The sequence below is a fragment of the Falco punctatus genome (genome assembly GCF_963210335.1).
Source record: "Falco punctatus genome assembly, chromosome: 4".
Taxonomy (NCBI): Eukaryota; Metazoa; Chordata; class Aves; order Falconiformes; family Falconidae; genus Falco; species Falco punctatus.
Window position 1 is genome coordinate 37,897,654 of NC_137583.1, and position 20,903 is coordinate 37,918,556.

General features: G+C 50.4%; 2 protein-coding genes across 11 annotated transcripts in view; one reads left to right on the plus strand and one right to left on the minus strand.

Annotated features, from left to right (window-relative positions):
• Positions 1 to 68: 68 nt before the first annotated feature.
• Positions 69 to 17,816, plus strand: NAGPA (N-acetylglucosamine-1-phosphodiester alpha-N-acetylglucosaminidase). 5 transcript variants are annotated; one of them, XM_080387392.1, is made up of 12 exons: positions 69 to 2,499; positions 2,864 to 3,349; positions 7,193 to 7,332; positions 7,883 to 7,991; positions 8,401 to 8,529; positions 9,391 to 9,599; positions 10,731 to 10,778; positions 11,144 to 11,272; positions 12,405 to 12,536; positions 12,734 to 12,794; positions 13,415 to 13,655; positions 15,971 to 17,816. In XM_080387392.1, exons 1-11 carry the CDS (start codon positions 2,387 to 2,389, stop codon positions 13,635 to 13,637), a joined length of 1,779 nt encoding a protein of 592 aa, XP_080243518.1. In that variant the 5' UTR covers positions 69 to 2,386; the 3' UTR covers positions 13,638 to 13,655; positions 15,971 to 17,816. The 5 variants fall into 5 exon arrangements, with proteins under 5 accessions (XP_080243518.1, XP_080243517.1, XP_080243516.1 ...); XM_080387391.1 differs by lacking the exon at positions 15,971 to 17,816 and adding an exon at positions 14,388 to 14,955; XM_080387390.1 differs by lacking the exon at positions 15,971 to 17,816 and having other exon boundaries at positions 13,415 to 14,955.
• The window catches only part of SEC14L5 (SEC14 like lipid binding 5), a 43,002-nt gene continuing 36,734 nt past the window's right edge, over positions 14,636 to 20,903 (minus strand). For all 6 annotated transcript variants that reach the window (XM_080387363.1, XM_080387364.1, XM_080387368.1 and 3 more), the window contains one exon: positions 14,636 to 19,947. In XM_080387363.1, the coding sequence (XP_080243489.1) occupies positions 19,842 to 19,947 (106 nt within the window). In that variant the 3' untranslated portion in view covers positions 14,636 to 19,841. The remainder of the gene's footprint in view (positions 19,948 to 20,903) is intronic.

The window sequence follows — 20,903 nt, forward strand, 5'->3', positions numbered from 1 at the left end:
GGGGGGGGAAAAAAAAAGGCAAGCTTGGCTGACCTCCACTGTGTGGGGAGAAAACAGAGGTATTCTGTTTAGAACCTGGCTTAGACTAAAACCTAATTTAGGTTTGGAGCTGCGGCTTTGTGCCAAAGCCCAGGACAGCTTAGCTTCTGAGATTCATTCGGTCCAGTGCGGTCATAAGGTGGTTTGCCAGCACCTGCACATACATATACTTTAGAACCTTTATTTTGGGGAAGTAAGTGTGTTTGTGACTTGCTTGAAATTGAGATGTTATCTTTCACAACAGGTAATCATCTCTATTAATGATGAAATCTTGTGTCACTGCAAACAAACACTGAAATTCTGACAACACCCACCCTTCCCTCTTCAAAATGTTGTAGAAAAACAAGTTACTTATACTTCATGTGGTACTTAACGTTACTGCAGTGGGAGGGGCTGCTTTAACGAGGACAGTAAATTGCAAAATAAATGCACTGTATGGAGAGGAAAGACTAATCAGTGTTCATATACTGGTTTGTTTTGTTTTTTTCATTCCAGTTTGCATAAGGTTTCTGTTCTCCATGGATTACCAGAGGCAGCTTTTAGCCTGTGGATTCTATACCCCACATTGTGACCCTGGCCTCTCTTATAAGCTGCGGAAAAGACAGGGTGAGTTTGGGAATTGGGTGGAAGCCTTCTAACAAAACCCTTAGTACAGGATGTTCCCCACAAAAAGTTTAAGATGTTTGAGTGAAAGACAAAGCCTGATCCTGAATGAATACCCAGAGTACGCTACTCACTGCTTTAGGAAGAGCTGAGTTTAGGCCATTAAACCCATGTTAGTCCAGCCTGGAGTTTCAGCCAGACAGCCCTGTTTCCAGCTTGAAACACAAGCAGAACAAAAGCAGAGCACACCGGGCAAATGTAATGAACCTTCACAGTGAGAATGGGGCCTACCCAGTGCTTCCTCCTTGAATTCCCCTCTCCCTCACTCACCGAGGTGCTCAAGGAGGCTGTGTGTGCAATTCAGTTCAGCAGTAGGCTTGATTTTTTTGCAATAAAAATATAAACCTTATCTATCAAGCTACATTTGTGCACAGGGAAAGAAAGGAAAGAGTTTGACTGCACCCCGCATCCTAAGATGACAGGAGCATCTGCTGCCAGACGGCTGTAGGAGGCCTGCCCTCTGCATGCGCAGATGTCAGGGTCCCTGCCCCAGCCGTGCCTCCAGGCATGATTTGAAGGCTTGGATTTGAAACCTGGGAGCAGGCTGCATGCCTAAAAGATGTATTTTATTCCCAATATAAACATTTTGAAATGTCATTTCCGACATAATGACAGACGGGCAGTATTTCCCTCCATGATGGGTATGGCTCCGAACAGAGCAATGAAATGCTGCAACAGTGCCCTGAAGTTAGCCTTTGCATCCCCCCAGCAACTAGCTCCTAAACCTTGGTGAAATCCCTCCAATTAATTCTTACTGCTATTGAAACTGTTAGAATTTAGTAGAAACCTGAAGGGTGCCTGCTTTTATTGTTGCTCTTTGGGTGGTTATGGCTGTGCAGTCTCTTTTGGTTGGTCAGTGTGAGAGTGGAGACGCCAAGAAGACACCACTGAGCTCAAGAGAAAGAGATGAAAATCAACGAGTGTTCAGAGCAGTTGGCACGGCTGGAGGAGGCGGTTGGACTAAGCACCTGGTAAGGATGAAACACGGTGAGTAAAGTAGGTGCCTTTACCATGGTTAACAAAGTAGTTCTTTTATTCAAAATAGAGCTATGGAGAGTAAAACCATTTTTACTGAAAATGAGGGGTCTGGCATGTGGTTCCTGGTCAGAAAAAAGTGTTGCCTTTATAGGCAGATACAGGAGTGGGGGATTTGCTTTTTTAATCATGTATTTGAGTTGGCTATTTCTTGAATGAGAAAATTCCCAGACTTCTAAACTAAGGATCTCTGAGAGTTGTTGTCCTACCAGTTAGCCCAGGTGTACCACGGAACCCGAGCCACTGAGGGTACAGGTAGGAGAACCTAGAGCTGACTGAATCACCCGTCATCCCTCCAGTTTTGTTATTTTTCCCTTCTGGGAGCGGGACAAACCCCTGATCCCCCAGAGGAGGAGGCTGGGGCTGTCGGTGCTTAGCGTGAGGCGGTGCCGGCCGCTGCGGGGAGACGGACACTCCCCGAGGCCGGAGCCAGTTCGGGCACTCCTGCATCCACCGCGCGGAGGCAGCCCACGGCTCTTTATTACAACAACAGGCTTTAAAAATATTTTATTTCCATCGTAAACCCGCCGTTCGCAGCCCAGCCCGGACGCACGGCATAGCCCGCGCCCCTCACAGCGGGACACGCGGGGGTGCTGCCGCCGCCCGGCAGGGGGCGCTACCGCCGCCCGCCCGCTGCCCGCCCGCCAAGATGGCGGCCTCCAGGGCGGCGGGGGCCGCGGGGTGGGGGCGGCCGGAGCCAGCGGTGGTGGTCGCCGCCGTGCTGGCGGCGCTCGGCTGGCTGCAGGCGACGTGCGGCGCCGGGTAAGTGTCCCTGTGGGTGTCCGGGGGAGTGGTAGCCCTGCCGTCCCGGTACGGGAGGGCCCCGGGGGGTCTCTTCCCGGCCGGTAGCGCCCGTTTTCGTCTGGGGGTCTGGCCGGTTGCCGCCGAGCCGGCGCCCCGTGGTCGGCTTGGTGGTGCGAGTACTGAGCGGGACAGCCCCCCCTTCAGCCGGGGTGGGTTACAGCGGTACCGGGGACTCTCCGGGCCCGGGGAGTCCCCGGTACTGCTGTAACCCACCCCTGCTCGGTGAGGCCACCCCGAGCCGCACAGCGCTTGTCCCACCACGTAGGTTTGCAGGCGTACTCGGCCAGGGTAGCCTCGGGGCAACCAAATCTTCTCATTGCAGGACCCCCCCCAGCGACCTGCTGCTGCAACCCTATTTCCCCTCCCCGCACGGCCCTCGCCACAACCACAGGCACGTGAGAGACTGTCAGCCCCTCAAGTATGGCAACATAACACATGAAGCTTGGCCCAGTGACAACAGGACGGGTGGCCCTGTGGCTACCACCAGAACGTTTGTTTCTTACATCCCCTCTGAGGGCAAGGACCGCAAGGTGGTCTATGGCCACTTCACTTTCGTGAGGAACCCCCTGAAGACCTTCTCTGTGCTAGAGCCGGGCGGCACAGGAGGCTGCGAAGCTCACCGCAGAGCTCCTGTGGAAGAGACTGCAAGGCTTGGGAAGTGTCTGGTGGCCCAGAACGGTGGGTACTTTGACATGGGAACTGGAGAGTGTTTTGGAAACGTTGTGAGTGATGGAAAGCTGGTGAGAAACTCTGGAGGGCTGCAAAATGCTCAGTTTGGCATCCGGAAAGATGGCACCATGGTGTTTGGGTAAGAATCTGGGGGTTGTTTGGTGTGGGCTCTTTCCTCCCTGAAGACCAGTAGGCCTCATTGAGGCAGGAAGCAGTGCCCCGGCACTGCCTCTTTGGCCTCTCCCAGTTCAAGAAGAAGCATGCTTTGAATGGTGAAGTTAGGGATGTCCTACCTGTACCCCACTGAGCTATCTGGCCATTGGTTTTTCTTTCCTAGGTTGAGGAGAAGGTTGATGTTAGTCTGATGATCTTTAGCTGCTTAGCTTCCTGTGTCTGCTCGCCCAACATGTGACAGTTACACTTGATTATGGTAGAAGGGGGAAGAGGTCTCTGTCCTCCCCACAGGGAAGAGGCAGAGTGGACTATGTAGCTGCTCTGGCTGCAGTACAGAAATGTTGGGTTTGGAAGAAACCTTTGGAGGTGCCACATCCAGCACCCTTCTCTCACAGAGTTAGCTTGAGCAGGTTGCTCAGGGCCATGTCCAGTCAAATTTTGAGTATCTCTGAGTATGGAGACTGTGAGGAAGTGAAGAAATTTTTCCTAATACTCAATCCAGACCTCCCCTGGTGCAGCTTGAGGCCATTTGCTCTTTTCCTGTGCTTGTTACTTGGGGGAGGAGACTGACCCTGCCTCACTACAGCCTCCTTTCAGGCAGCTGTAAAGCAATCAGGTCCCCCCTGAGCCTCCTTTTCTCTAGGCTAAACACCCCCAGTTCCCTCAGCTGCGCCTCGCCAGACTTGTGCTCCGGCCCCTTCCCCAGCGCTGTTGCCCATCTCTGGACACGCTCCAGCACCTCGATGTCCCTCTTGTAGTGAGGGGCCCAAAACTGTGCACAGGATTCAGGCTGCGGCCTCAACAGGGCCGAGCACAGGGGGACAAATCACTACCCTGGTCCTGCTGGCCACACTGTTTTGGATGCAAGCCAGGATGCTGTTGGCCTTCTTGGCCACCTGAGCACACTGCTGGCTGATACTCAGCCGGCTGCTGACCAGCACCCCCAGGTCCTTTTCCAGCTGCTCTGCCCCAAGCTGCAGCGTTATGTGGGGTTGTTGTGACCCCAGTGCAGGACCCAGCGCTGAGCCCTGTGGAACCTCATACACCTGGCCTCGGCCCATTGGTCTGACCTGTCCAGATCCCTCTGTAGAACCTTCCTACCCTCAAGTAGATCAACATTCCTGCCCGGCTTGGTGCTGTTGGCAAACTTACTAAGGGTGCACTTGATCCCCTCATCCAGATCATTCATAAAGCTATTAAACAGAACTGGCCCCAATACTGAGCCCTGGGGAACACCACTTGTGACAGGCTGCCAGCTAGATGTAACTCCATTCACGGCAGCTCTTTGGGCCCAGCCAGCCAGCCAGCTTTTTACCCAGTGTCCATTTTTTTAGACCTGTCCAAGCCATGAGCAGCCAGTTTCTCCAGGAGAGTGCTGTGGGAAACAGTATCAAAGGGTTTGCTAAGGTCCAGGTAGACACCACCCACAGCCTTTCCCTGCTGCTGCTGGGTTCAGGCTCAGCTGCACAGATCTTTTGTTTCACATAGCTTCCAGCCCCTTGCCCCATGCCAAGGCACTGAACCTGGGTGGAAGAAGAGCTCCCTTCTGGTGCCAGAGCTCACAGTCTTCCAGACTTCATCATAAGGATTTGCCACCCCAGTTAGGAGATCCTGGGTGCTTCTTCTGGGCATTGTGGGGTTCAGGGTTTTGTTTCCACAGGCTATTAGGCAAGATCTGTCCACCTCTTTCTCATCGTTCCTGCTGCTGTGCAGTGTGCAGACCTCCTCCTGTTGCTGATTGTCCCAGCAGCATAGCTACTCAGCCAGCATGCACCAGGACACCATTTCCTTGGCCCCAGCTTCAGCAAGGCGCAGGTATCCCTGCAGCATGAGAGCTGGAGCACTGCCTTCTCCCGCCACAGTTTCAGCTGAATCAAGGTGGCTGCACTCTGTGGTATGTCACTCTGGCTGACCACAGACACTGTCTTCTGCAGAATTTCCAGCTCCCCACCCTGAGCTGCAGCATCTCTTGTCTCCTAAGAGCTGTGGTCTCAGCCTGGCACTTACACAGCCCTCTTCCTGGCACCAGCTGAAAAGGAGTGTGACACTCCCTAGTCAGCTGGAGACAAAAGCTCAAAGCACTCTTTGATGAGGTATAGCTGACAGAGGGTCTGTTTGTGCTCACTGTAAGTAAAAATCCCCAGTAGCTACCTTCCCCAGCAGCAGCAGGCACTCTAAAAGTTCTAGAAGCATTCCCAGAGGTCCTTCTGATGGTCTCAGATGTTTGGGAAGCAGTCTGGAAGCTGCTGTATTCTCCACGCTTCTGTTAGCCTGCTCCCACGTGCCCTCAGACCTCAGCAAGGGTCTCTGCAAAGGCAAACTGACTGTACCGAGCCGGGGCTTTAGCGTGCAGCTGTTCTCTGTCAGCCCTGAGAACCATGGCCTTAAATTACTTGGTGATGGGGTTGGTGACATGTCCCTTTTAGTGAGGGGGCTTCTGCTGAGGGGACCAACTGCAACTGCAGAATCACTGTTGAGTCCTTAATCTCAGGTCTGCCCTGCCTCTCCCCTACTCTGGCAGGATTTCCTGTGTTAAATGAAGCTGTGGCACTGTGTGTGAGTTATCTGCTCTGTGTCTTTGCAGCTTCTGAAATGTGACACTGGAAATAGTTTTGGTGTAAATCATTTGGTCTGTCAGGGCAGTGGGGAAAGTAATTTGCACTTGACTCTTTCACACCATGATTGTGATCAGCAGGATGGGGACATTGTTACCCTGCACCTAACAAAGATGCTGCCTCTGCCACCTGGACTGATGGTGGATAATTATTTGCAGGCTTTAAAAGCTGACAGTTGGTTGATTAGTCTGTGCTCAAGCTGTTGTGTAGTTCGATCCATTTACAGCTGTGTTCATTTTGTCATCCTGTTCCCTTCCCATGGGTAAAGGGATTTCTTTTTGCATGTTTTTCATTCAGGTATTTTCAATTACATTTTTCTACAAAGCATGAACCTTTGTTCAGCTGCAGTCGGGGATAATCAAAAACTAGAAGCTGAGCATCCAGCTCCCACAAGACATGCCTGGAGCATGCAGAACAGTTTTAAACCAAAAATCCCTGGCAGAACCTAACGGCAAAAGCACGGCTGTTCAGCCCCAACCTTTGCTGCTGCCCTCTCCTGTCACTTGCAAGCATGGCCTAGCATCAGGTTCTGATAAGACAGATGTTACTCAGCACCTTAATTCTTGAGAGAGGAATATCCCTTGGGAAGCACTGCACAGTGACACACAATGCCCAATCATGGAAAAGGTAGCTGGACAGTCTTTTTGCTGCCTGACTGTTCAGTGAAAGGTTTTGCTGTCTGGAAAAGTAGAGGAAGCTCTTTCCCAGATGGAGGGGAGCAGGTAGCTTCCAGCAGTGCCTTCCCCTCAGTGCAGCTGTTGGAAGACTGGATGCTGTTCCTTAAAACCCTCTCAAAAGCTGTTTGGTGTCACTGTTTTGCAGAATGGAAAGTGACAGACAGTAAGATGTTACAGCTGCTTCCACAGATCTCTTAAGTATTTGGCAATGGCTCTGCCCTCATGTTCTGCCAGATGTTTTCTGCCCTTATTATCCTGGCTCGGGTCCACTGACCACGTTGTTGGCAGGAGTTGTGCCATGCACAGTGGCCTGGGACCATCATTAACAGTGGCTTTGTGCAGAATAGCAGGGAACAGGGTCCACTGGCTGCTGAAGTGATGTCTCGCACTGCTTGGCCTCTAGGTTTGGATGGAGCTAGCCTTCACTCAGCCACCTTCTCCCTACTTCTTTTACATGAGGCTTTTACATGACGCTGCTGTGACTGTGGGTAACGTCTCCTGCTCTCTCTTTCCTAGTTACCTGTCTGAGGAAGATGTCTTGGATCAAGCAAACGCTTTTGTGCAGCTTGTGAGTGGGGTAGTTTGGCTCCTAAGAAATGGAGAAGTGTACATCAGTCAGAGTCAGATGGCTGAGTGTGGTGAAACTCAAACCACAGGTAAATGTTGTAAAGCCTAGGTATAGATTGTCCTTCTGATGAGGCTCTTGGAAGGAGGGGGTAGCAGTGGAAACTATGTTGTCTAGTTGCAGTTTGCTACTCACTTAAGAGGTCCAAATTCCTTCTGTGCTACTTTACGCTGAGTCTGCAGCAAGTGCAGCGCAAGAAATAGGCTGCCTGCAAGATAAGGCTGCACTCGCCTGTTCAGGGTTGTGGAGCAGAATTTGCTGAGGACTGTAAATAGTGGTGGCATGACTGATAATAATACTTGTCCAGAGAAACTCAAAGCATGTGCCTCTTAACAGGATTTTAAAACTGAGAGTATGTGAATCCCCTTTTTGGTCCCCATGCCAGACAAAAACTTAACAAGAGTGCTTCTGGAAATGTTATTTGTAGGTGGGCTTGGATGAACAAGCGGAACCTGGGCTGTTCTTGCGGTGTTACAGTTTATATGAGCTCCTTGCTGGGAGCTGTTTTGCAGACAGATATTTCTATAAACAGCCAGTTCGGTCACCCAGCTGGTGTGTGAATTATTCCTTCTCCTGCACAGGAACCTTCGACAAGTTCATCAACGTGATATCGGCCAGGACTGCGGTTGGACACGACAGTCAGGGGCAGCTGGTCTTGGTTCATGTGGATGGACAGACGGAATCCAGAGGGTAAGGCGGGGTTGTGGTAAGGTGCAAGTCTATCTTTTTAGATAGAAGTCTCTAATCGGTCTCTATTATATATAAGAACATTATATATATATCTATAAGAACATTATATTTATATATATATATATATAAAAGAACAATCTGTCTCTAAGTTCTGTCACTGCGGCAACTCTGCAGCTGCCAGTGATGTGTTTTAAGGCAGAGACCAGCGGAGCTCGGGGTCATCTGAAGACACTGCTGTTGGGTGTCTTTCTGAGAAAAGGCTAATGCAGCCCCTAGGCAGTGAGTCAGCACACCTGGGGTGGGAGAACTTCCTTGCTTCTGCTGAGGAGAGGGACAAAGCTTCTAGCATAGCAGTTTTGTTGAAGTCAAATAGCATGTATGAGCAACAAACAACTGTGTTATTTTGCAGGGTCAACCTCTGGGAAATGGCTGAATTTCTGAAGCAGCAGGGAATCATCAATGCTATCAACCTGGATGGTGGGGGGTCTGCCACACTGGTCTTAAATGGGACCCTCGCAAGCTACCCGTCTGAGCACTGGTAGGTGCTGGTGGCACGTGCCCAGGGCTGCACCGGTAACCGGGCAGCTCCCGTTAGTGTGCAGAGCTCCGTCCTACCCCACTCCGCAAGGGAGTCAGCCGGCATTGCTGGGAGATCACAATGTAAAGGCAAGTGACAGGTTTTGAGGGAGAGAATGGCTGTAAAATTTAAAGCGATTGAGTGACTATGTATTTTTTCCACTTAGTCATCCAGGATTAAAGTTTAGCTGTTTTCAGACATGCAGCGAAGCTGTTGCCTAGACTGAGTGGCCTGATGTGGGAATCAGATAAGGAAGCAGTTCTCAGACTGGGACATTCAGAGCTGTACATTCACAGGAATTAGCAGAGATCTGTCAGCAGCTTATTATTATGGAAGAAAAACACTGACTTGAAGGCCCTGTCCTGCCTCATGTGAGGCAACCTAAAGAATATTTTACTTCAAATTTAGCTTTTTAGTTATTTCTGACTAAACACAAAGGGGTTTAAAATTCAGTTTGCAGTCTGACAGTTGAAACCCAAGTTGCTATAACTGCAATGATGTCACTTATATCAAAGTAAATAATATTCAAGAAAAGGTGTGTTTAACGCTGAAGTTTAGGGAAGCTGGGAATACTTAAAGGGAGGCTTTGCATGTTGCTTTCTGTAAACCCGTGTTTGAAATTACTCCTGTCCACTAGGATTAAACACTTAGTTAAAATATTGACTCAAATCTAGTTTTATGTTTATGTTTTCCCATTATTAATGTTCTTGTTTGCCAGTGTGAGTCAGGATGAAAATTTGTGGGTTATATCAACTGGTTTCACCTAGGGCTGGGAGCAGCACAGTGCTTGCCTGCCTTATGGGACCCGTCTTCTGTCCCCAGCTCCTTTGACAACATGTGGCGTTGCCCTCGGAGCATCTCAACCATCATGTGCATCCATGAGCCTGCCTGCGAGCCCGCTGACTGCAGCGGTCACGGGGACTGTGTGGAAGGGGAGTGCCACTGCACTGGGGACTTCTGGAGAGGTCCAGCCTGTGACATCTTAGACTGTGGCCCTTCCAACTGCAGCCTGCATGGCACCTGCACCGACTGTGAGTGACTGTGGTGTGCAAAGGCTTCTAACATGGAGATTTCGGTGGGTGCTGGTGGGTAGCTCCAGGGGAAGCATGGACCTGGGCAGTGTGTACGTGGGGAATATCGCAGACTTGCCTGTGAGGTCCCACGGCGAGGCCCCAGTGCACCACTGTGTGCAGTCCTGGGTGGTTCACAGAGTCCTTTCCCGCTCTGGTGGGAAGGTGCACAGTGCGTGTGACCTGGCACTGGCAGTAGCTGCTTCTGTCAGTGCGGAGAAACACCCTGGAAAGGCTTCCCAGCCTTTTGGGGCCACAGGTGCTGGCTGGCTGGCCAGCCCATGCCCTGAGTCCGGGAGCCAGCTGGTGCCGTGTGCCTCAGCGCTCGTCTTACCTTCTGGGTGTACGAGCTGCTCTCCCCCTCCCCTCCTGCAGCTGAAGCAGCAGTAGAGGCAGTTAGAACCCTCTGCCTTTAGGAGACGGCAGCAGGGCTAGGCTGGGCTTCCCACCTGGGAACTGGACCTGTGGCAGGGCTTGACTGCAGACTCTGTGTCTCAGTTTCCCTTTCTGTCGCCGGTGTTGTGCTTCTGGTTTGTAAATCCATTGATGGAAAGGGCAGTGTATTATGCTGTATGACAGAGCAGCTGAGTTCTGCCCCCTCCCCTTATTGTTCCTTCTTTACTTGAATCCCCTGCTCCATGATTTTTACAAGTGTGCAGTTGCTACTCTTCCATAAACTCCTTGGAATCTCGGGACTGCTGTAGTGTACACCCCCCAGCTCCTGCTCTTCCATGCCTGCTCAGTCCTGTTTTCCTGTTTCTGTGCTGCCTCCCTGATTCAATTCACAGCCACATTTGCATTGGTGAAGTGGCTGGGCAGAGCTCAGTGGGTGCAGTTGTTGCTAGTAGCTGACCCAGAGTTAATCTCTCAAAATCCAATCAGTGAGAGTTCTGCTGTGTTTGGCAGCTCTAGTTGGGTGCCCGTTCGAACCCCACCTGTGCGAGTGACTCCAGGATTCCTTTTCTGTGGGTTGCCTGGCAGGGAGAGTTAAGGGGGTACCCCAAGAAGCAGAGGGGCTCCTAATTTTGAGTTCCTGCTATTTCTCAGACTTTCCCTGTTGTCGTTAATGCCTGTTTGTGTGTGTTTGTGCAGCTGGATGCCTGTGTGATGCCGGCTGGACTGGCAGCAACTGCAGCGAAGGTAATGCTGACTTCCAGTCTGCTCCACTTCTTCAATAGCCAGCAAGGGGACAGTGAGAACCCGTCCCTCCAGGCAGTGGTGGGCGGCTCCCCAGGAGGGAGCTGGCAAAGGAAAGGAAACACAGCATGCTGCTCTGTTTTTTTGTCACTGTGAGTTTAATTGCTGAGTTGAACTCCTTCTTAAGATCAGCGTGCTGCAAAGCACTTTAAGCCTTTGCTCCTTGTTCAAGGCACAGACTTGGCTTCTGTTCTCTGAGCAGCCATCAGTGCCCTGTGCCAGCGGCTGCTCCGTGGGTGGGACCACGGGGGTGGGGTCGCCTTCCTTGTATCGAGGCCCCTGATGAGATCTCTGCTTGTCTCCTGCAGCTTGTGCTAGCGGTTTTTATGGGGATGCTTGCAACCAGAAATGCCAGTGCTACAACGGTGGCTCGTGTGACCCCCTGCATGGAGCCTGTTCCTGCCCGGCTGGGTACTATGGCACCACCTGTGAGCGAGGTAAAGGCTGCAGCCTGGGCTAGGGGGAGGATTTGTGTCACCTTGGAGCCGCCTCTCGTAAGTTAGCAAGCACAAGGTCTGCCCAGCAGGCTCAGGCCTGAACTTTACGGCTAGAGCATAACCTGCCAGCTTCCAGCTCTTAAGGGCTTGCCTGTCCTACCCAAACTGGCTAAAAAGAAAAGGAGGGAGCAGAGAGGAAAGAGGAGTTTTCTTCATCACTAGAAAATTACAGATTCCTGTTTAGTCTGTGCCCCAAAGAACTGCGTTGCTTTCCCAGATCTTGTGAATGTAGCATGTGCAGACTTGAACATCCGTCGCTCGAGGGTGTTGCACCAGGCCCTGCCTGTAGCCCGGGCTTCAGGTGAGGCAGGTCAGTGAGTGGGAAGCGCTCCAGGGGGCCGTTCCGGCTTATAACCTTCAGATTCTGGCTGTACAGATGGAGCTAGTGCTGTGCACAATTGTGTAACCACTCCGGCTTTTCCGAGGGACTCAAGGCCCCCTGGTATCTGACTGAACAGCCTGCTCTGTTGACAGGACAAGTTAATTACAGCGTGGGTGTAAACTTCTTGTGTGCATGGTGACGTTAGCGATGCTTTGTTCCCAGCCTAGGAACGCTTAGCCAGCCCGATCCTTGTTTTACAAAAACTTCTCCTTGACATAAAATAACAGCAGTTAACTCACAGCGTGGTGCTTTCAGGCTGCCAGAGGAAGCAGGGTGGGCAGGCAGAACGGCTTTGTCAGGCTGCAGGAAACCTGGGGCTCTACAGCTCGGCACAACGGCAGAGCCCACTGCGCGCTTGTTCTCAAACTCAAGCGCTTCGCAGTGGCACCAATGCCCACCTCTGCTTGCGAGCCAAACAGCAGGGCCATAGTGCAGATCTGGCAGGGAGAAACATTGGAAGCAACAAAGCCAGAGCCTGCTGTGGTGACAGAAGCAACACTGATATCTTAATGGGGTGTAGGTGAGGGCTGAGCCTCCTAAAGCTCTTAAGTGTCCCATCCGTCCTGGCACTGAGCCGGTGCAGCTGGGGAAGGGGCACAGCCGAGCTGGGGGGCTGCAGTGGCAGACAGCATGGCTGCACAGCAGGGGGGGCTTGGACAGTGACCAACTGCCTTGTCATCACCTCCCCAGAGTGTCCCATGGGCTGGTACGGGCCAAACTGCCAGCAGCAGTGTGCATGTGAGCACATGTGTCCCTGCGACCGGGAGACAGGCAGCTGCAACATCACCTATGCAGTGGCAGTGCAGGACCAGTTGAACAAAGGTACCTCTGGCTGCAGGGGTTGGGTTGTGCTCTTTTGTTTTTTTTAAAAAAAAGTTGGGAGAGCAGCTTTAGAGCATCATGTTCTGCTTGCTTCGCTGCTGGCTTTGACTGGCTGGCATCTTAAGCTTGCTCTTTTTTAGTGGAATTTTACACCCTCCCTCCAACGCTGCATTTCTTCCCTCTATTCTGTTTTCCAGCTGGGCAGTGTTTGGCTTCCCAGAATAAGGGAAGGAGCCAAGAAAAATTCTCTCTGTCAGAGTAAGTGTGTGATACTTATCATATACGTGTATACATACACAGCGAGTCTGTGCCATCAGTGCTCCCTGCAAGATGAGTAGTTCATGCCACCTCCCGGGTGCCAGTGTGTCAGTCACTGCCCAAACCATCTGTGTTCTGATCTCGTTGTATCTCCTGCAGCTCTCAGTGGGGAAGGTGAGGAGGGGGACCACAAGGTGCTAAAAACTTAATTGTAAGACAAAGTGCTGAGCTGGAGCCCCCCTCAGTGACAGTCAATGCTCCAAGCGTGGTGCTCTGTAGCTTATGGTTAGCCAAGAGCCACCTTTCCTCTCCCGCTGTATGTGCAGCAGGGACAAGGATGGCTGTGACACCGGAGCACAGCTGCTGCAGTGCGGGGGAAGCTGCAGTGGCTCTGCGGGCACAGCTGGGCACGTGTTAACAGAGCAGAACGCTAAAAACATCCATTTGCTCTGGCCACCAGAGCGGCCTTTCAAAGGCTTTTGCAGAGCACGTTCGTGCCCGCCTGAGATCGGAACCACAAACTTGGGGTGCTGGGGAAGTGGGGACCAGCCTCGAGAGATCATTTACACAGTGGGAACACGTGGGAGATGTGGGTTACGTGGATTTTTCTCATCTGACAGAAAAACCTGGATCTCCATGACCTCTGTCTTGACTCTGCTTCTCGTGATTAGCACCGTGGGAAACATAGGGCTTTTCCTCAAGAGCAGGCCGGAGCGGCAGGGTGAAAGCAGTGACTATCTCTACCACCGCCTGAGGGAGGTGAACGGGGAAGCCAGTCACAGCCCCACAGCTGCTGCTTGGGAGACAGAAGACAGCCAGGACCAGAGCCAAGCGCTCCTTTAGAGTCCTGGCTGAGAGCAGGTAGGGTACCGGCTACCCTGGCCCTTGCCGTGCCGCTTGGCGCTCAGGCCTCGAGTGTGGAGCTGCTGACTGACCCGCATGCGGCAGTGAGGGACCAGTCCCAGCCTGGGAGGCACAGCCGGCTCCCCCTCTTCCTCCGCTGCTCCGCCCGAGCAAGCAGGACTGTGCCTTTAGTGGCCATGAGGGGATACAGGGCACAAGCCACCAGGCTGGCTTCTGCACACAGAATTCCACAGCTGCAGCAGGAAAGGGAACAGGCTGGTTCCCTCCAGAAGAAGGCAGGTGAGGAATGTGAGCCATGGGCACTTCAGCGAGGCTTTTTCTCACCTGAGCTGTGGCTAGTATTTGTAAGATGCAAGATAAATTGCCTCTAGCACAAAGCCAGGCTTAAGGCTGTTGTAGTCTGTAACTGTCTGCCCTTCCCTGGTAAGCTCAGATTTTTATCAAAAAACTGGGGGAAAAAAAGTTGTTTTAAAATGCTGCCGGAGGTGCAGCACATAGTAAAGCCACAACGTTCCTCCTGCTAGCTGCAGAGGCGGGCTCGCAGGCTGGCACACAGCATCAGGGTGTTCTTGCACCCCACTTCCTTCACCTGGCTGCGCTGACTTCAGGGCCAGTGTTTTCTTATCAGATCCTTAGTCCTAGAAGTAGCCATTTTCAGTAGGTTTCTGTAGTACGGCAACATGAAAAGGCCTGTCAGCTCAAACACGCTGCTCTTGCATTCTCTCGTAGCTCCCCGAAGCCGGCGCACACTGCCCAGCTGCATGAGCTGCTACTGAGGGACCCCAGCCTGGAGCTCTGCCACTGGGGAAGAGTGGCAGCCGCCCGGCCTGGTGGGCACAGCCCAGCAGAGCTGCAGGCCAGGGCCCACATGCCCTTGCCCACTGCTGCCAGCTCTGCCCTCTTCCATCTGAGGGAGCCGCCGCCAGCTGGGACTGGGATCAGCAGGTACCCCAAAGTGACCCGAGATCCTGAACATCTCCACTGGAAATCAGACATTTTACTAAATACATCATTGCACAATGCATTTAAAAAAAATAATAATTTTTGAGTTTGCTTCCATGTGAGGAAAAACTAGCCTTTAATGTGCTACTTTAATGCTGCAAAGGGGCGGGGTGGGGTGTTACAGCCTCTCTGAGCCTAAATATTAACATTTTTATGCACTGTTTTTAAGTCTCCAAGTAAAGGTATGGAATTTTGTGCTGCCGTTGGCATCACATCAGCCTGTAAACAGGAGATTCTATTTTTCTATTATTTACATAAGTCTATTTGAAACTTGAATAAATTCTATTAGTGGTAAGTGCCTGAAACTCAGCTTCTTCCTGCTTGGTTGCAGCAGGCAGGCGCGATCCCTTCCCCCTTCAGCTCAGCTGGCCGTTCGAACCCAGCAGACCCTTTTTATTTTAAAAACCCAACTACACTGCAGGACGTGATGTGAAAAACAAAAAATGCTGGTTCTACAGGAAAAAATTAAAGAACATTTTAGTTAATAAGCAGGAGTAGCTGAATACAAGCTTTACCTCTGTTACTCTGTGGGTAAAGGGCACAGCACGTAGTTACATTTGCAGAGTTTACCACAGTTTGAACAGTTGTGTCAGACGTGTTTAGAGATGCTTTTTTATTTCCAACATACAGAGGTGTACAGCTCCTAGCAGAACCTACAGATACTGGAACTAAGTACAGTTGTCGTCAAGTAACATGTTACAAAGCACTCCGCGTTCTGCTAGTGTGCTCTTAAAGAACACCAGGGATCTTTTGGCTGAGAAAATTCAGAAGTTCAATTTATAAAAATGAAAACAGCTGCAAGGGAGAGAAAGTGCTTGCTAAAAAAAAATTAAATAAATTAATGCCCATTTAACTTATCTTTGTAACCAACAGCTTGGAAGTGGATGCTGATGTCGTTAAAAGCCAATGCTTGCCGTGTGATTCCAGTTTAGCCTTCCAAGAGAGAAATAATCCAGTATAAGAATCATCACAAACATGCTGGCAGATTATTAAAGCCAACAGCATGCAGGAATTTTTGACAAGTGCTTGTCGATGTTGTCCTTAAGAGTCCAAGAGCTGTTTCTTGCATTATTTCCTCACAGTATAAGCATTTCCAATATTACAGGCATGAGCTAGGAAAATGCATTTTGAACTAAGGGATTCCCACGGCTGGCCCTCACTGCTGCGCCAGCGCACGGCAGCCTCGTGCCCGAGCTGAGCAGACAGTTGGGCTCAGCGCTTCCTGCCAGGATTGCCAAGCTGCAGTTAAGCATTACAGATTCAGGATTATACATTTTTTATTAATAGTTCTTCTTTTCCTGTTACTGAAGGGGAATCGATGCAGCCAACTGGGCAGCCATAAGACTGAAGCAAACAAGCCAAGGGACTGCAGTCACCCAGAGCTGCCTCCTGTAATGAGTCGGGATCGCTCTTGCCCTGGCAGCAAGTACTCTGGCGGCCAGGAAACCCCCAGGCCAGGCTCGGTGCCTCCCTGCTGGCAGCGCAGCCATGCCCGAGTGCCACCTTACAGCTCGGCACGCGGCGGCGATAAAGCCCCCAGCGCTGCTGCTGTGGGCACCTTCCTGGGCCAGAGCCTCCCTCGGTCAGGTCTCGCTGTTCTGCCTACAGCAGTTAAAAAAGCCCCTTTTCGAACCTGAAGGACAAAACACACAGCCAAAGCAGCTCAGTGCTGCCTTCCAGCTTTGCCCTGAATGACAAGACGAGTGTGACACCCCCTCCCCAGCACATGCCCACCAGTGACACGCAAATGGCAGGATGGGGCAAACCCATAGAAAGTTACTAAGAACAAAGGTTTCACATACGGCCGTACTTCAGTGTAAACAGCAGCACTTTGTACCTGCAGCGCAGTGTCCCTCCTTGCGTTAAACATGGCAGTGGCTCTTTGAGGTAGCGGTTGTGTTTTGCATATGGAATATCTGACGCAGGGGAAAGCCCCGAATCACTGAGGAGCTACTTTTTAAGTACCCAGCTCATTACCTGAACACAGCCAAGCTGACCGGCTTCACTGAGGAGCAGCTGCCACTGCACAGGAGGGCCTCGCTGCATCGCAAGCTCTGCACCCGGAACCGCAGCCCGGTTTTAAAGGTTCTGGCTTACAAGATCTTTGAGAGATGAGTGGCTCCCAGGGAACCAGGATCCAGAACACCTCCCGGCCTCAACTGACAAGAGGCTGCTGTTAAGAAAACAGCACGTTTTATTTTCTAAAGCACACAGATGTCATTTTATGGGGAGAAAGGTGCTTTAGAAGAATTCTGCTTCTCTTGTATCTACAGTTCACAAAGTCAGGTTTAAAAAGCACAGCACAGCACCACACCAGCCACAACAGCCAGGCTGCTGCCCCCTTTCTCATTGTAACATTCAGGAAAAAAAGGCAGAAAAAGATCTATACTGAATTACTTAAATTGGTAGGTGGAATAACCCCGGCAGTTTTGCTTACAATCAACATGGGAGAGTTCACAAGCTGCTTCCCACATGGATGTGTGCAGCAATCTCTCGTGGGGCCGGAGCGCGGTGCCACCGAGGAACAAGAAAAGCCACAGTGCGCCATCCCCGGCACGCCGTAGGACCAGCCCCTCATCTCTTCCCTGCTTGTTCAGACACCTGCCAGAGGCTGCCAAGATCCCCACTGACAAGAGTCAAACACCCAAACCTTTTCCTGCTGGCAGGACAACAGCACATGCCACATTTGACAATAATAATAAAAAAAATAAATTAAAAAAATCCAGTGCAATGGAGGAGATTCTTAACCAGAGCAAACCAAGGGAAACGGGAATGTTACCACCATGGGACATGACTGACCAAGCCACAGGAAACTGAAACCCTGAAACAGCGTGGGGAGGACAAGGCTGGGTTTGCTCCTGATGCTTTGGGAATCAGTTTGACTCTATTTCTAGCATCAGAATTAATTACAGGTAAAGGATTTTACATGAGGGATACACACATGCACCTTTAATTCCAGAACTCTTGGTTTTCCGGAGCAAAGGCAGTACTTTTCCCATCTCTATCAGACTGCGATTACACTAACATGCCAGAGACAGAGAAATGGTGAAGTCACTGAACAACGGGGGAATCCGCTGAACTCGCAGCTTCCCCAAAGCCAGCACAACCAAGTTACCTGTTCCACTCTTACACCAGAGACATAAAGAGGGAGAGTAACTTCCTTGGCTCCAATCCTTTAAAAAAAATGACTTCTATAAACACATCCAGTTCTTCATCTTCCATAGTTCCAAATTTTGGGGCTCTTTTTTTCCTTTGGCAAAGCCTGGTACTTCAAAACCAGTAGCTACAAAGCAGGGTTAGAAGGAGCTACTTTATGTGTATGTTGTTCTTAGCTGCACAGATCCCATCAACCTTAATAAAAACCTGGTGAGAGGAAAAGGAAGCCCCCAAGTCTTTACCGAGAAAGATGGCCGTGGATTGCTGTGCTGGAGGAAGAAACCACCCCTCCACCCTCACCTGTGCCATGGCCAGAACGGCCTGTGCTGTTCCTCAGCTGGGGAACTGGAAACTCACCCATCTTAGACCATGTTTACGCATGGGACACAAACCACTTGGCTGGGGCAGCCTAAACAATCACGGGGGCAGTACACTGACGGTCATTCCGTGGGCAGCGGATCAACGTGGAGGCAGCCTCCGTACGGCAGGGGTGAGGTCTTCACCCAGCACAGCTGGATCCAAAAGCAGACATCTGTCCACAAGTCCCACGTGCCTGCCAGCTGCAAATACCACCTAAGGGCAACTGAGTATTTGATGCCCATTCTCATTTCCTTGCCACCTAGACAAGAACAGGCACAACCTTGCTGCCCAACCTGATAAATGGATCACTGGCACCTTTGCTACACATCCACTCTAGAGTCATTGATGGAGATTATGGACAAACATGGTATTTTTGGTGTGTCATGAAGATGCACTGTCTTCTTACAAATCCTGAACTCAATTCTTAATCCTAAAAAAACATCCCCTAAGTCCAAAAAGCGCTGGACTCTAAGCTTACCCTGCGGGAAAAGACGCCGCACAGCGCTTACCCCAAGTGCTATGTACGATACAGCCCTTAATGCAGAAACATCCAGCGATCGTGGAGATTAGAACCTGTGTAGAAAGTTCTCTTGGGATTGAAGACAATCAGTTATTCCCTGCTAAAACAAAGTTCATCCCATTAAAAAAAAGGTGACTGGGTTTAATAAATAGTCATTTCTGAAATTATAAATAAGTTAAAAATTAATTTAAAATAAGCTAGTATTTGAATAGATACATTTCAGTAGTGCTTAAATACATACATGCCTTTTTCTATTTTAAAAAGTTTTCAAGTTGGCTCATGTTTTAAAGAAGCAAGTTCTATAATACTGCCATAAAATTTTGTGCCTTCAGGAAATAAAATATTGCTTTTCTTAGCCCTTTATAATTTGATTCAGTTCCCATCCACTTTGATGAGATGGGTCAGATCTACTCATTATTGCTCGTAAACCTGAGGAAAAAGGAACAATAGTCTGTCCTTCAGAAAGATGCTGCTTTCTGGAGGCAGGTTCTCTGCCTGTACTTTCTAGAAAACTGTTTTGACTTTTGTGTCTCAGTGGGTTAAAAAAAATCCAACACATTTCCTAATAGCATCCTGTCAGATCAGAAGAGGTTTTAGGTTTGACCTGGAACTGATTTCTGAAACATCCTACCTCTATCAAGGTATTTACAGTTTGCTTCAAGTCTCTGTACCTGAAATGCCCACTTTACTTTCTCATGTGTAATTGGTACCCTGGGCACCCCAAAAACTAGATTAGTTTTGCTACTCGTGAACAATCTAGTCCTACAGATCAAACAGGTAAGGCAACATCAGTCTCCTCTACCACACGTAGGAAAAGGACTGATTGGAAAGAGCCCTTTAAAGTCGAGTAATACATGGATTCATGCAAATTGACATTCATCCAAACCCCACAATTTGTGAAAAAGACTACTGAGGAGTAGGCATCTGATATAAAATGTCTAAATCTGCCATTTGAATTCTAAGTTTTTATCGTTAAAGCAGCTCCCAGAAGCCTCTCTGTGCCCAAAGGGCTGCCACCTGTGGTCAGACGAGCGATGGCCTCCAGGCTGGGCCCCTGCAGGCTCTTTGGTTTGGTGCACAGAGCAGCGTGGGGGGTGGCAGGAAGCCCCAAGTGATTTTTCCTCGCTGCTGTGGCCTTGGCCCTGCTATCTAGAAAGATGGGAGCTGCTCTGGGACTGGCTGGAAGATGTCGTGGCTCCACTCAGCTGCGAAAAGCCGCTGTTGCAAGATTCCAGGCTTGACATGGATCCCCTAGGATGGGACAAACCAGAGAGATTTGTTAGGAAGGCAGCTATTGATAGATAACTCCATACATCTGACACACCAACTTACACTCTACAATGCTTGCAAAAGTATTTATTTTTTTTTGTGCCATCATTTTCAACTTGGTCTCTTAAGAATCTCTGTGTCACGACTAAAAATTAATTTGTCAGAGACATCTTTTCTCCTAGCTACAGGTATTATACCTTGTCTCTTGCAGCTGTTCTGGGAGCGGGACACAGCTGGAGCCTCCCTGGGGCTGCAGCCACTGCCCCAAGCATCCCAAACGCAGCGCAGCTCAGCAAATGCAGCTGCCACTGCTCACCCGAGAACTCCAGCCTGCTAAGCACAACAGCCCCAGTTTTAACATGTCCAGCCACAGCCTTCAGCACCTTCTGCCAAGAGCAGATGAGGTTCCCTATAGGTGCTAGTGCCAACTGTTCCCGACACATTTTATACAGGCAGAGCAACAGGGAACAGGTCTGAGTGACGGGGGTGAGGAATCCGCTGCTGCTCCAATGCCACAGGATCTGGCCAGGTCACACTCCCCAAGTCACCACCTGCAGGTCTGTTCTACCCAACACTTCCTCCAGCTCCCAGTGAAAGGTCAAGTACTTGCAAAGAATTCAAATTACTGGGTGATATGAAAAGTACTTTTAGCATGAAAGGAGGCTAGGCAAATCCTGCCAAGCGTGGTGTATTCACCTATTCGGGAAGCGCTCTCCAAGCCACGACCGACATCCTTCTCGAGTGCCAAACGAACCATGTATGAAACAACCCATCTGATATTTGTTGTTACTCAAAAAAAACTTCTCAAAATGCTCCCAACTAAGACAAAACTCCTCAGCCAAAAACCTCCCCCTCTTCAGTAAGCAAGAACTGAGGCACAAATTCCACTGGTGGACATACAGCCAAGGGGCCCCCTTACTACCTACAGCACTAAAGGA